Source organism: Meleagris gallopavo, chromosome 23 (assembly GCF_905368555.1).
Source record: "Meleagris gallopavo chromosome 23, MGAL_WU_HG_1.1, whole genome shotgun sequence".
NCBI classification, from domain to species: domain Eukaryota; kingdom Metazoa; phylum Chordata; class Aves; order Galliformes; family Phasianidae; genus Meleagris; species Meleagris gallopavo.
In genome coordinates this window covers 6192335-6207639 of record NC_139426.1, presented here as the reverse complement: position 1 = coordinate 6207639, position 15305 = coordinate 6192335, and the positions used below count along the sequence as shown (strand labels likewise).

Here is a 15305-nt window from a genome sequence, read left to right as displayed (position 1 = left end):
TTCCTAAATAAATGCCATTAGGTTTTTACATCACTATGTCCTCCTCTGGCTGTGTTCTAAGGCAGCTGCACTGGCTTCTTTTGAAGAGTGGTTATGGACCACAAAGAGGTCCTTCTTCCCTGCAGGGATGTTGGGGCTGTGAGGGTGGTGATAGCATTGAGAGTCCAGGTGCTTCTTGACTCGCTCTCAATGCGTTCAGCTCAAAACAATTCAGACTAACAAGTCTGGCACAGGTTGCCTAAAGATGTGGTGGATGTCACATCCCTGCAGACACCCAAGGCCAGGCTGGAGGGGCTCTCAGCACGGATGGAGCTGTGGGTGTCCCTGTTCATTGTGGGGGCATTGGACCAGGTGGCCTCTAAGGGTCCCTTCCAACTCAACAGTTATTTGACTATATTATGATTCTGTGGTAATTAGCGCTTTCAGTGTTGGGCATAGTGAGATAATGATGAACAGATTGGAGAGTAAGATTTGGCCATTGCTTTGGGATCGTGATTGTCTTCCCCTGTATGATATCACCCTTTTGTTAGGGCTTTTGCTTTGAAGAGTAATGGAAAACTTGCTATTAAGAACTGGAGAACACCTATTTGTTTTTCAATCTGGTATATTTCCATGTAAAGCATGAGTCCAGACAGCCAAAATGTTGCTTGTTTTTGTGACGTAAATTCTGCTGCTTTTAGAGAGCGTGGAGCACTGAATTTAGTCAAAGTGTTGCTTGTTTTCCTCTTATCTGTCTGCACTGATGCTCTGTACTGAAGTAGAATAGATTGAAAAACAAATTGGTGTGCCCTGGCTCCCTAGACTGGATTTTATATTACCCTCAGGGAGTGCTGCCTGCTCTGGCCCTTTGGAGCCCCCCAGGGAAAGGTAATGACCTCTCAGCCTCTCTCAGCTCTTCAAATACACAATTACTTCTGGTGGGAGAGGTGAGAAAATTGAATTGCAGTACATGATTTCCTGGCTTTCTAATAACCCTTTTTGTAAGGTCATCGTCTTTGCAACAAGAAGACAGGCGGCTGATAAACACACAAAAAGAATTTAGATTTTGATTCCAGGCTGTCAATGTCTTTAACTCCTGCACTGGCTCAGAGCTAGATGCAGATCTCTTTCCTTTTATGATCTGTGCACCAGGCTGGGTTGGTTGCAGGGTGCTGTCAGCAGAGGGAGCACAAGGCTGTGGGTTTGTGCATTTAAAAAGCTGTGTTGGGGCATTGCTTAATTTCTCGTCAGTGAAGTGTTCATTATTGTTATTGAAATCTAAAGAAAGCCTGCTGCATGTGCATCTCAAAAAAGAATCCCGGACATGGACTGCATCTTTGTAATGGCCACTGAGGTGTTAACTAATCACAGAATTACCAAGGTTGAAGAAGACCTACGAGATCATCCAGTCCAACCACTCACCTATCACCAATAGTTCTCACTAAACCATATCCCTCAACACAACATCCAAACGTTCCTTGAACACCTCCTTGACTCCACCACCTCCCTGTGCAGCCCATTCCAGTGCCTGACCACTCTTTCAGAAAAAGAGTATTTCCTAAAGTCCAGCCTAAATCTCCCCTGGTGCAGCTTGAAGCCATTTCCTCTAGTTCTATCACTGTTACATGAGAGAAGAGGCTGACCCCCAGCTCACTACAACCTCCCTTCAGGTACTTATAGAGAGCAGTGAGGTCTGCCCTGAGCCTCCTCCAGACTGAACAATCTCAGCTCCTTCAGCCGCTCCTCATCAGGCCCTGCTCCAGACCCCTCACCAGCTTTGTTGCCCTTCTTTCAACCCGTTCCAGGGCCTCCATGTCCTTCTTGCAGTGAGGGGCCCAAAACCGGACACAGCACTCGAGGTGGGGCCTCACCAGAGCTGAGTACAGGGGGACAATCACTGCCCTGTTCCTGCTGACCACACCGTTTCTGGTGCCAGCCAGGATGCCACTGGCCTTCTTGGCCACCCGGGCAAACTGCTGGCTCACATTCAGCCGAGCATCAATCAACACCCTCAGCTCCTCTACACAGTCTTCAGCCACTCTGCCCCAAGCCTGTAGTGTTGCCTGGGGTTGTTCTGGACCCGGCATTTGGTCTTGTTGAAATCAATGCAGAAGGCAAGCTTTGGCATTGTTTTTGGCATTATTGTGGCATACAAGATCCTTTTGCTAAGGCCGAGGTGGCAGTAAAACTGTTGCAGTGCTGCTGATTGGACTAGATGTCCTTTAAGGGTCCCTTCCAACTCAAATGATTCTTTAATTATGACCTTCTAAAGAAATGAGAATAATGTCACAGCCTTACATACAAGAGAGAGGTGTTCTCATTTGGGTGTTTCTGGAGCACCTATCTGCTGCCATCAGCTTATCCTTTTCTTATTCTCTAGGCTAAATAACCTAGCCTAGAGAAAAAGATGTGATTCTTTCCAACTGTGGACTGAAATACCCAGGAGAAGGAAGGAGGAGCTGCATCAGACAACAGAGAGTAGTGTTTGCTGCAGACCTGTTCTGAATTTGGGAGGTTCAGAAGAAGAGGTTTCTTTGCCAAAGTGGCAGCCTTGAGAGCAGTCTCAGGTGATAGCTGCTGCCTAGCAGTGACAAAAGGACATATATCAATGTATGGTTGAGTGGAGCCTTAGAATTTCAAGTGCTTTTCAGGACTTGACTCAAATTCATTGGCTTTGCAGTCTCACTGGACATCAGTGGAACCAAAATAACTAAACTACCCTGGTGTTTTCCTCTGTAAGCTGGGATGTGTCACACCTTTCCTTAAAAGATTCATCATTCTTTGACAAAGCCTGCCTGGAGGGCAGCTAAGATAAGCACATCTCTCTCTCCTCTGCCCCCACTTCTGTCTCCAGTGAGCCGACATTTTTGGAAGAGGAGGGCAGTGTTTGTGTGGCTCAGGTGTCAAAGGCTGCAGCAGTCAACTTAAGACATTTTACTTTAAGTTTGAAATCCAGAAAGAAAAAGAATACCAAGAGTGGTCTTATCTTTGAGCGTGACTCCAAAGACGATGCAGAGAAGCAGCTTTAGGCTGAAAAAGTGACAAATGGCTTTTTCTCACCAGTGGTGCTGGCAGAGGCAGATAGCTCATACTCTGCAAGCACTCATCCTTGCTCAAGTATTATCTGCTCTCAGAGAGATTCCAAGTTCAGCCCAGTTCTGCAGGCAAATCTCCCAAAAGTCATTTAGAAGACAGCTGGGAGACGAAGCTGGGCAGATTCAGGTAAGAAATGAGGCATGTATTTTAAAGTCAGAATGACTCACTATGGCAATGGAGGGTTCTCATCCTAAACATCAGTTCTTATCGTGAGTAGGCACCTTTCTGGAAGAGCAGCTTCAGCCAAACCCAAGATATTAAGTCCAGGAATCTAGGAGACAGTGACAGATGAGATGTCAGATTGCTGCTGGTGGTCCCTTCTGGCTTTCAGCTCGGAATAAAAGCTCGAAGACTGCTATAAGTAGCAGGCAGTTGCCTTGACGATGGTCTTGGCAATCACCCCCCTGTTAAAAAAAAACATCATCATTCTCTTTGGCAGGACTGGATATTTTGGTCCCTATAATTAAGGAAATACAATGTATTTGTACAAATATATTTGGTCTAATTACTCAGAACACATTTTGCATAGCTCTGAACTATTGTAATAAAGATGACAAGGTGATATTAGGCTGCTCAGAGCTTTCCTGTTTTGAGTTGTCATGGGCAAATATATCTTCAATACCCTTGCCAGGAACAGAGGGAGCAGACGGTGCTGCTGATTCAAACCATGGAAGTGAGAGGTTTTATGCACAAGACATCTCTTCCAGGGCGCTGATGTTTCCTGCTTGTCCTTTTGTAGGAAGATCCGCAGCTATTATTTCTTAACCAGCAGACCCAATTTCATTTCAGATACTGGAAGCTCTTCAACTCTAGGCAAGGAGTGGGTGGACTAAAACTGCTATTACACTCAGCCTGGCAAAAGAAATGGGGCTCTTTCTTCTCCCACGTTTGCCAGCAACTCTGCTGACATCAACTTGGTTGCCTGTGATTTACAGCAGTGTGGGAGGATAACAGAACCCTTACGTTTAATGGGATTGAAGTGCAGGTGGCCAGTCCTGTGCACGGGCGAGGCAGTGCTTCAAGGTGATGTATGAGCAGCACTGGCTAATTAAAAACTCATGTCCTAATGGTAGGCAGTATTATTTCTGTTCTCTATGAGAGAGTAGGAAGCTAAGTGAGAAGATGCTAAGCAGTTGAAGGTCGTGTAAACTGTGTCCATCCAGGTGCTCCTTCTTTAGCACTCACGCTGTTTTGTTTCAGCATCTTTGCCAGTATCCATGTTAGGCATCCTAGTGTACAGACAAGAGACAGTAACATCTTTATCTTGTCTAGCAGAGATAAAAAAACTTGAGATATCCTGCTGATAAAAATTCTGCTGGTGGATCTATTTTTTTTTTTTTCTCCCAACAGCAACACAGGAAAAAAAAAAAAAAGGAAGGAACAGGAAAAGAGATGCAATAGTAGATGAGACTCGGCCTATGGACTTCTGCCTCTGTGCTGTACAATCAGATCACTTAGTGCTTTGTAGGTCAAAATCAACAGTTCCAATTTTCCTCTGCATTTGATAGTCTGAGCAGGTCTTCCTGCATTGGTTCCCTACCTGCCCTTTCAGAAACTGCTGAATCCAGCATCAGCTCCAGTTGCTGGATGCAGACAAAGCCTGGCACTGCGGTGCCTCAATGAAAAGCATTTGTGTTTCTTAGAGCTCTATGGTAGGAGTTATGTCAGGGAGCCTCTTCTCTCCTGTCTGTAACTCCTGGGACTCAGTATTCACTCCTAAGCTCTCTCTGAAGTATTTACATTTGAACAATATTGGGTAAGTTGCTGAATTTGGGGAGTCAGAGTTAAGAATGGAACCTTTTTCTTGCAACAGCCACTAAACTACACTAAACTACTACAGTAAACTACAGCAGGTGTCAAATGAAAAGTAATTTTTTGTTTCTTTTGCTAGCAGAATCTTTTGCTTTTCCTTTAGCTGGACCTTGTGTAAGCAGCGTGAAGACCAAAGCAAGAGAAAACCACTAGATCCAGGAGCCATGGAACTTCCCAGCTACAGCAAGCAGCTGCTGCAGCAGCTGTACACTCTTTGCAAAGAACAGCAGTTCTGCGATTGCACCATCTTTGTTGGGACTGTTCACTTCAGAGCACATAAGGTTGTTTTAGCTGCTGCCAGCCTGCTTTTTAAATCTTTGTTGGACAGCACAGACACCATTTCCATTGATGCTTCCGTGGTGACACCTGAGGAGTTTGCATTGTTGCTGGAGATGATGTATACTGGCAAGCTCCCAACAGGGAAACACAACTTCACCAAAGTCATCTTTGTGTCAGATAGTCTGCAGATGTTTGATGTGGCTGTTAGCTGCAAAACCCTCCTGAGAGACCTCATCAGCTGTTCAACTCAGGATCAGGTAGAAGTCTCTGCCCACGCAGCAGACTCGTCTGGAAGCAGTGCTGAAGCTGATAACCTGCCCCAATCTGAAAAACCTGCTGCTGAAGGAAAAACAGATGCCCTGCACCCTTCTGGCCCTGGAGAAGCAGAGATGGAAGCAGATATTTCTCTCCCTGAGCAGGAGCTGACTGTGAATCACACCTGGCTTCACCAGGATGTGATGCTGAGCAGCTCGGGGTCCCTCCAGGAGGATTCAGGCTCTCGTGCTGCCCAGCCTGCCTGCACACAGCGTGGTTGCTGTGTTGAAGTGGAGCCTGCTGAGCCTCTGGAGAAGAAAGGAAGAGTGAGTGGTTCAGGTGAGCCTTGACAGGATTGTCTCTCAGTGAAGCAACACTCTCAGTAAAGCAACACTTAAGTTGCTTTACTTTTTTTTTGTCATGGGGGATCTTTTTCTCTGTGTTTCATCTTTTAACTTGCTTTGGGTTGGTAACAGCACTGATATGTGCCCCTTTTCTGTAGGGACTTTCTTCTTTTGGCACAGTGCAATGTTATCCTTTGGCCTTTGCGGTTGTTTTGCTCTTAGCACTTTACCAGAGCTATATTGAGCAAAACTTTTCTCATCTATTCATCTTTGTATAGATGAACATCTTATCTGTTGCATCTCATGTATAGTGGGATCTGTGTTAATGCAGCACATGAGGTTTGTAATTCAATCTTTATAGCAGTAAGTGAACAGAGTTGCCTGCTAATGCTACTTTATCTTTTAAACTCATGTTCAGCATGGGAGGGAAACAGAGGCTGCACTGGATTTAAGATAAATGTTCCATTTATAACTTGTGTTAAATAAACTGTTGGTTTTTCCTCCAGGCTGTGTGATATCTTTAGAAGGGATTTGCGAGTCACAGTTTCCATGTTACAGCCAATGTGCTGGTTACAAACTGATGCTTTTCAATCACATCCCGCTTTCTGTGAATCCCTTCAATTAGCAAATAACTCATCTTGTTTCTCTCTCACAGCAGCAGAGAGCAAAAGCTGTAAACTGGATTTCTTTCTTCGATATGAAAGTGTTTTCTCAGAGGCCCTTTCTGATGCCCAAGCCGTGCTGAGAAGACTAGAAGAGTGCAGAGAAATTGATGCCTCTCAAAGGGAGGTAGGTGTGTTTATTGGATAAATAATACAAGTCTTTTCTTCCCCACCCTGCTGTGGGCTAGAATAGTTCTGTCCCTGTTCAGGAAATCTTTTATAGGGAAGCTGGGGCTCTGGTGCTTTGTTGTTGGAAGGGCAGATTGTGCTCACCTGAACGATGCGCCCAAGCAACATCTGTGAGACAAAGCTGCTTGTGTGTGTAGGTGAGAAAGTGCATGTCCTGCCCCAAAGACATCTTCCCTGTGCTAGGAGAGCTCCAGCACTCCTCCTGTTTGTGGCATTTGCTTCAGGAACTGTATCAACATGGGAATGACTGACACATGGGATCCCAAAATAGATTTCCTGTGCCCGTGGTGAGGGCTTGCTGCGGAGCAGCTGCTCTGCTCTGTGTTGTGCAGGCCGCTCACGAGGAGCTTTATGGGTGGGGATGGATACAGGGCATGCTGGCCTGCTGTCTCATGGTGCTTCTGGCAGCATTCAGCTTGAAAAGCTGTCGTTGCAGATGAGTGATGCTCAAGTTATTGTTGAAAGATGTTTGAGTGTAGCGCTGAGTTGGTGCTAAAAAGGATATTCTGGGCTATGAACAACAGATACCAGCCATCGTACGAGGCTTTAAAAGCAGAGAAGTCCTGGATTAGGGGACTGAGATCTCTGATCTTAGAAGCTTACTGGGTGGGAAGCCATCTGGGTTTGAAACACCCAGACCCTCTTGTACCAGCATAACAGTGTGATGCCAAGACATCTTTCTATTGCGGAAAACCGAAGCCAACGTGTTTATTAGAAAAAAGATGTGTGACAGCAGGTAGGAGAATTCCCTCAAGTCAAGGAGTACAGATTTATTTTCTGATAAGCCTTTGAATGTTGATGGGTTGGAAGTCTTTGTTCCCTTAGCAGCTGGCCCCTTTGACAGTGTTGAACTTATCTGGGGCTCTAAGAGGTGAGATGTGGGTCCTAACTCGTGGTTGTGTAGCAAGCCCAAGCCTGGCCAGAGTGAAAGGACCTGTGAGCGTGTTGCTCTCAGCATGCCTCCAAAGGATTATGTTTTTGTGTGTTCACTCATCTTCCAGATTAGAAAGCTGTCAGGTTTAAAGCTGTCCCAGCTCTACACGTGGGAAATTGGTGCTAAAACTGGAGCAGTGCCCCAGCAAGAGTGCTGAGCCCTCACAACGCAGACAAGTGCTGCCTGTGCCAGCCTGCCCTCCTCAGCCATGTGCACAATCTGCACAGCACAGCACTCACAGCCCGGCGTGCACACTGCCTTGCTTCTGTGATGGTTAAACAGCCCTATTTTTCTGTTGCTTTGCAGTAACTGCAATGCTTATTGTGTCTCCAGCACTGTGAATGTGTAGCAGATGGGGTCGGTGGGCCCATCTATGCCATGTGCCCTGCTCCCAAATGAGCTGTTGCTGTAGGATCCAAACGGGGAGAGTTCAGAGACAGTGTGGGTATCTGACTGCAGAACAGCACCTGGGCAATTTTTCTGTAGCTATAAATAAATGCTGAATAAATGAGAAATGGATTTTCTTTAAGCCTCGCAGAAAAATCACTTCTCAGCTGCAACAAGCATGAAAAGTGTTAGCCCCAAAGGCAGTGGGGAGAGGAGGGGGATTGCAGCCCATTCTAAGTAAGGGTTTAGGAGAAAACTCTCAGCTCAGCCCATTCTGTCGCTCTCTGAGCTCCCTGCTGGGATAAGCAGCATCTGTCGGCACCGGCACGACACTGAGCTCTGCTTCCAGCAGAGGGTGTTGCTTTTTCCCGTAAGGGCCCGGTGTTTTCTTTGGGGAAACGCAGTGGTGTGTTTCAAAGTCATGCTTAAAGAGCAAGTTTAGCTGAGAAGAGCACAGCACAGGATGTGTAACAAGGGCTGAAATTATGGCAGTGGTAAAAAGTCAATGGATTTTTTTTTTCCCCTCCTTCTTTTATTATTATTTTTTTTAATTTCCTTTTTATTTCACTACTTATTTGTTTGAAGTCTCTCAGGCCCCTGGGTGCAAGTGAAAGCCAGTTTGGAAGACAGTGAGATGGCCGTGGGTGCAACCATGCGATGCAAGGAGCTGCCTTTTCCTCATAGTGAGCGCTCTGGTGGGGAGTGCTTGCCATGCTGCAGAGGAGGGCTCCCATCCGCTGTGCACGTCCTTCTGCTCTCAACTCCTTTGTGGGTGCATTGTCTCTATCAGCGAGCAGTTTTTGACAACAAAGCCCAGGCAGGCACAGCACTGGGGCTTGGAGTGTTGGTGGAGATGCTGCACGCCTGCCTGTTAAAGCTGAGGCTGCTCTGGCTGCTCAGCTTTCAGTGGGACTTTGCCTTGGATGTCACTGTATTTCTGTTCCTTTGCTCATCCATCGATGGGTGCCTCGTTGCCAGCAGCCCCACAGAATAAAGGGTTGTGCTTTGCTCCCCTCAGGTGTCGCTGCTTTATTTCCTACTACATCCAGTGGGCGTTGGTGAAGTTGTGGGGTTTTGGTGTGTTTTTTTTTCCCCACTGAGGTTTGTGGCTTTTGTCAGAGTTTTTACTTTTCTTTAAGTTTGCTGCTACTTTCTGCTCCCTGTGCTGAAAAATGCAGACGTACCCTTGTAAGTTGGTTTTCTATTTAGGGAGATGTGATTTTTTGGGGGAGTTGTTTTTTGTTCTGAAGTCTCTCTCTGTAACTCACATAAACTATTCCTATCTAATTTGGTTCTGGCCTGGATGAAACCTGCTTGGAAATGAGAACGAGTCTGAAATTGCAGTAATTTGGGGAAGCGTAGAAGAGCTTTGCTGGTGTCAAGTCTTATCTTCCTGTGCTTTCTTAGAGAAACTCAATTCAAATCATTGCACAGCTCATTTGTTCCCTCTGCTTCTGGTTTCAGATGAAGTGGGGAGTGTTGATTCTCTAGTGCAGAATAAGTGTCACTGTGCTTGTGGAGCATTTCCATTGCATATGGGCCTGTCCAATTATTGCTGTCCTTCATTTGCAGCTGCAGGAATTTCTGGATGCGGCATAAAAGTTTCCCTTTATCTCCTGCATCCTGATGAGAAGTGCTAGCTTGTTTTTGCTTGTTTTAATGGTGGCAAAGCTGGCTAAATTTTTCCCTTGTTCTGGTATGTTCGTGTGGAAGTTTTGGCTGAGTTTTTAAAAGCAACACAAGTGGAACCAGTGTCCTCTGCTGTCTCTTGGAGATCCCTCCTACCTCTCGAGGAGCTTGTGTTGCCCTGAAGCTGTTGTTTAGGAGAGTTCACTCAATAATAGTTGGTGAAGTGGCTTTCTGCTTGGATCACTGGCACTTGACAGTGAATAGAAGTAGAGATGAGGTTTGAAAAGCCAGAGCAGTGCTCCTCCATCGACAGGAAAGAGGCAAGGCTGCAGCAAAAGGGTGTGATGGTGTAGGGACTGAATGCATTGGGAAGGAAATTTCTCATTGTGTGCGATCATTTTGGTGCTGGGCTGGATGTGTTGTGGACCCCACCACTGATGCCTGCAGCACGAGCCCAATTTTGCGGTGGGCATTGATCCTTTTTGGTGGCACAACTCAGGCTGAAGCCATGTCTTGGTGACTCTGCTGCCCTGCCCAGGGGGAGGAAGGTGAATGTGTGCTGCTGTGTACTAATGTGGCTACGAAGGATTTTGCAAATATCCTGTGCAGTTAAAACCTAATGGATGAGGCTGTAATGCATGGGAACCTTATGACTAAGTGGAAACTGCAATTCCAGATAATATCGGTATTTCTCCAGCTCTTCCAGGTTCTCTGGGAATTGTTATTGCTTCAAAGTAAGTCTAAAATGCACTGTGCACTCTTTCTAAACAATACTAAAAGGCTTTTGTTCCCAACTGAGCAGTGTGTCTGAGGAAAGGTCTTCCAGAAATAAACTATAAATAGCAGAGCCTTTCCCTTTCTCAAAACTCAGTTCTGCTAATGAAAACCGTGCACCGAAGAAAGGATGTTAACTGATGCTCTGGGTAGTCATTCTGCGCGGATTTTAATTTAAATTAAGGCTTTTTTCCTTTATAACAGAGCCCTTCATGTCCATGTCTCTCCGTTTGGCAGGAAAAATGCTGTTAGAGGGTAAGAGCTGGGGCTCCTGCAGCTCTCCCTCTGCAGATGCTCTTTGCAATAGGTCATCGCACTGTCACGCTGCCCTAATATGTGAGCATTTACACCTGCTAGGAAAAGCAAGTCCACCATCCCCCTGGTGCGGCCTCAAGCAGTTACATTCAGTCTTTTTATCATAGAAATAAAAATGACAATGACAGCAGAAAATGGCCGTTATCTTGGGAGCTGGGCTAAGCTCTCCACTTCAAAGGTACTTTTATAGCATCCCTGGAGTCTCTAATAAAGGATGCCTGCTCTGAAAGGCTGGCATCTCTCGTGGAGAGCTGGGGAGTGTGTGTCTTTAGGGGCAATGTTTACAGCGTTAAAGGGCTCCAGGGAAATGGGAGCAAGAGTTCCAGCTTCTTTCTTTTCCTTTTATTTCCATCACTGTGCAGGCATGTTTGCCTCTGGTTGCCATGTGGGGTCACAGGAGTGGATTTTGGAGCTCTGAGCTTGATTGCCAGGTGTGCAGAGAGCCCACAACACAGCACTTACGTGCCTTATCTCCAAAGCTTAAGCCCAAAGCATTTGCTGGGAGACGTGACTCCTTTACTTGAGAACGGGGATTCCTAAAGTCCCACCAAAATGCTCTCTGCTTTCTGTGCGTGTTCTCTCCTTGTTCTGCAGTGAAATCTGCTCTTTATGTCAGCTTGCATTAGGCAGTTAACTCTGTTACTAAACATTTCCTGTGTTTGCCTGTTTTAGGTTGTACTCACCTGTTTGGCAGAGGCAGGGGACCAGTCAGTTTTCATGAAGCTGTTGGGAAAAGTGAAGGATGCTCACACTCTGGATGCTCAGACCCTTGTGTCTTTACTGAAGCTGTTTCAAGATGTGAATCCCAAGCTGAGAGCGGCCTTGCTGGAGAGGGAGCAGGGCAGTGGAGAGGTCCTGCAGCAAACAGGTATAGAGAATTGGACACAGCTTTTGGCAAAGTGAGTGGGTAACCTTACAGGCAGAGCTTCAGAAGATTATTTGTGTCACCCTGGCGGACTGCAGTGCTCTAGAATTTGTTCAGAGCTTGTATCCTTACTCATATGTGGGAGGCTTATTGTGTGCTGGCCAAGATCCTGGAGCGTTTCTGCTCCACAGCAGTGGGGTGCAGGCAGTGCAGGGCTCTCCCCATCGCTGCCTGCAGGGTTGGATCGATGGCTGCACAGCCAGCATGGGCTGGAGCACAGCTGAGCCTCAGGATTGAAAGCTCCTTTCTTACTTGAGTCTGACACAAAGCAGTGGCCTTGCAAACCTGGTGTTAACCTCCAGCTTGCTTTATGGCTTTGTGCTCTGTTAGATAAATGAGACGTTTTCCTTTCATAGAGTTTAAAGAGAATCGTAAAGTGGTTTTTCTCTTCTGCTTGTGCTTGGGATGAGCTTTGCTATTCACTTAGATCTTTCACAGAGTCTCACTCGCTTCAGGAGCCTGTCAGTTCCTTCAGACTGACTTGTTTCTTCTCTTGTGCTTCTGAATCCTTTTCTCCCCAGAGAGTGCAGAAGAGGGAGAGATGCTGACCGCTCGTTTGCTGGGATGCAAGGAGGAGCTAATCCAGAGCGTGACACAGCTGAGCCCCATTGTGGAGTTCTTGGAGGCAGCAGAAGAGGGATTCCTGACCGCCGCAGAGAAGCGGGTAACAAATCTGAGATAAGGGAAGCTCTGTGGGTGAGGGTTGTATGTGTGGGTCTGCCAGGCACTGTCTTTCCACACGGTTTGCCCAGTGATGCTCCAGCCTCACCTGGTGATTTCTCTCTGCGCAGCATGGGCTGCTTATCTTAGCTGTCTCAGTTGCTTCCGCGCTGAACTGTGGGAAAACTGAGAGGTGGACTGCAAAAGTGTAATCTCAAGGCCAGGGGGAACACTGACCAGCGTGCCAATTTGTCCCTGAAAGCAGAAACTGGGGCAAAGGAGGCAGCTGGTGTTTCTCATAGTCTCTTTTTGTGAGCCTGAAGAAGGCTCTGTAATGCAGTTTGTTTTCAGCAGGACCATTAAAATCGTGTGCTGCCTGCACACACCAGTTATATCCTTGTAAATTCAGTCATCAGTTTGCCTTTAGCTGACTCCCAGGTTCTCTCTTCTTTAACTCTGTGCACACAGTTGCCTGCAAGTGTAGCACATCCACTGACAGATTATTTTTTTTTTTTGATGACTTGAGTGCAGCAGTTGGTGTGGAGGACTACTGCTTTCCCGCAAGCAATTGCATTATGTATGCAGATTTGCAGAAGCCATAAAGAAAAAAAAAACCCATCAACCCAACATTGTGCACAACCTGCTTTCTTTTGTGTTTTGAGGGGAGCTGCCTATACCCTGCCTGTGAAGCTGAAACTTGCAGGTGTCCTAGCATGCTGCATTCTGTACACGGCTTGCAGACCTGCTGTCCTAGTTTGTCACATCAGTTAGTTCCCCTGACATAGGATTATAGCGAGAGGAAGGCACTGTTGTGCTCAGTGGCATGAATGATGTCTGCTTTCTGTCTGAGTGAGCCTGACCAGAGCCATGGCAGGCTGGCTGAAAATCTTTGCTCTTCTTATAAGTGCTTTGATTTTTGTCTTGCTCCCTTGCACGCAATCCCTGACGAGGTTTCCAGCATGGGGCAGCCTGGAATATGGCCACAGCTTGTAGGAGGGCCAAAGAAAATGCTGGGGATACCCAGAGGTGCCATAAATCTGACCCTTGGGTATAGCATCTGGTGGCATTCAATTGCATGATCATACATTCTGGCATTCACAGGGCTTCTGCCTTGGTGCAGGGGTAGTGTTATTCAGTATTTCTTCTTGTGCTTTTTGGTTGCTCTCTGCTCCCGCAGTTTGCTGCAGAGCCTCCAAACCCTGCTCTGAATACAAAATCCTTCTCTTCTCAATGGGTTCTCAAGCGCAAACAGTTTTAGCTCAGAGGTTGCTGACAAATAACAAATGTATTTGCAGGGGACCTCGGTGAGACTGGGTGCATAGCTGTGCACTGGGAGGTGAGGCCCAGGAACGTAAGGCAGAAATTGCCATATGTAGACTGACCTGAGTGGCAGGGATCCTTTGGTGCCATTTTTTTATTTCTTTAAGATCTCCTTTATTTGTTTGTGCTGTTTTTTCCCCCTAGACAACTGGAAATGTGCATAATTAACTCAGAAGTTGACTTGATTGAACCGTGGGGCTGTGGCATATCTCAGGTGTGGAACATGGAGTTATCAGCCACCTCTGATGGTTTCATCTTACTGAATAACATGAGAGCTCTGGGCTGGCAGAGATAGGATCTAGTACTCCAAGGTTTCATAAAGATGAAACTTCTTGCAGTCACTCCCTCAGCAGACACACATTTATTCAGCAAACAAACTTGGATAAAATGGAAGAGCAGGGTAACCTCTTGTGTGTGATGTCTTAAGTTGTTGCAAAGTTCAGTGTGACCAATCCTGAGTACAGCCCTGAATCTGGAGCAGCACAGTAGCTGGTAAAAACATCCATCCTTTCTTTCTGCACATGAGTAAGAGCTCCTTGCTAGGGCTTATTAATGACAATGCAAACAAGATTGCTTGCCATTGTGAGAGCAATCCCAACTGGGCGTACTGGGGAATGCAGAAAACTGCCTGCAAACACACCTGGGGGGTGTTTCTGACTGTCCCACTCAGATGTGGTCAAAAAGAGTCTCAAAATCACAGCCAGGGCCATTGGTTCTGGATCTGCTGGACTGCAGCACAGAAACTTGTCTGGGAGCAGCAACAGGTTGTAGTCTGAACTCTTCATAAGGATGCTGTTCTTGTACCCCTCTTGTGTTCTCTGAAAAGATGACTTCAAAATGAGTGATCAGGGGTCATCTCGGTGTGAATTAAATGGGAGATTCACTAACAGAGGTTTTTGCTATAAAAGGACAGATTTCTAGAAATGAGAGAAACTAATTAATGAGTTCAGCTGCTCATAAGAGCTCAGGAGGAGCTGTTGGATTCCTTTCTTTCATGTTAAAGGTATGAGAACTGTCTGAAGTTTGTTTCCTCAACCAAAGAGGAGAATTTGTACAGGAAGTTGCAGACCTGAGGGAATAAATAACTTGAAGAGTATTAGACCAAGTGGAGAGGCTGCCAGGATGGCTGCAATGGCCTACAGACAAAGGAGTTTGCTTCAGAGGTCTGAAAATGTCTGTAAGAAGAGGGTCTTGCAGCTCTCAGGCTGCTGGACATCATAGTATATGTTGAGTGAAGAAACAAACAATTGTTTAATCAAGTGAAAAAAAAGAGCATTCTGAGAGATGACCCACAATCTCATTGCTGAACTGAGGGACAAACACAGGAGAGCTCTGGCAAAGACACAGGAATGGAAATTTCCTGCAGCTGAACTGAACCCACAACTCAAAGGGTGTAGGGGCTGCAGGCTGGAGGAGCTAACCCACACCTCTCCTGGCTGTGAGAGCACTGGCAGGGTTTATGACTGCATTTTTCAAGCTGGGAGTAGCCCCTGCAATTGGTGACCAGGACGTACGTGCAGGAAGAGGGAAGCAGTGATCCCAGCAACCAGGTCCATGGCTGCACAGGAATATGCACTGGGACAGGCTGGAAGGCTTGTGTAATTGAAGCACTGCATGTAATCAAAGAAATGGAATAAAATGCAGCAAGGGTGTTGGAGTAAATTGCTTCTGCCTGACCTGGAATCTTTATTTGATGAGATAAAAATGGGGTTTTCTGCCTCAATCGAGACTTGAGCAAAGCGTTT

At 46.4% G+C, this 15305-nt stretch overlaps 1 protein-coding gene across 12 annotated transcripts in view; it reads left to right on the top strand.

Annotated features, from left to right (window-relative positions):
• The window catches only part of ZBTB40 (zinc finger and BTB domain containing 40), a 48335-nt gene that overhangs the window by 989 nt on the left and 32041 nt on the right, over window positions 1-15305 (top strand). For 11 of the 12 annotated variants that reach the window (XM_085242113.1, XM_085242116.1, XM_085242117.1 and 8 more), the window contains exons 2-5: window positions 4991-5760; window positions 6421-6554; window positions 11328-11523; window positions 12102-12244. In XM_085242113.1, coding sequence (XP_085098239.1) covers window positions 5052-5760; window positions 6421-6554; window positions 11328-11523; window positions 12102-12244 — 1182 coding nt within the window. In that variant the 5' untranslated portion in view covers window positions 4991-5051. The remainder of the gene's footprint in view (window positions 1-4990; window positions 5761-6420; window positions 6555-11327; window positions 11524-12101; window positions 12245-15305) is intronic. The other variant, XM_085242115.1, reaches the window with a different exon arrangement.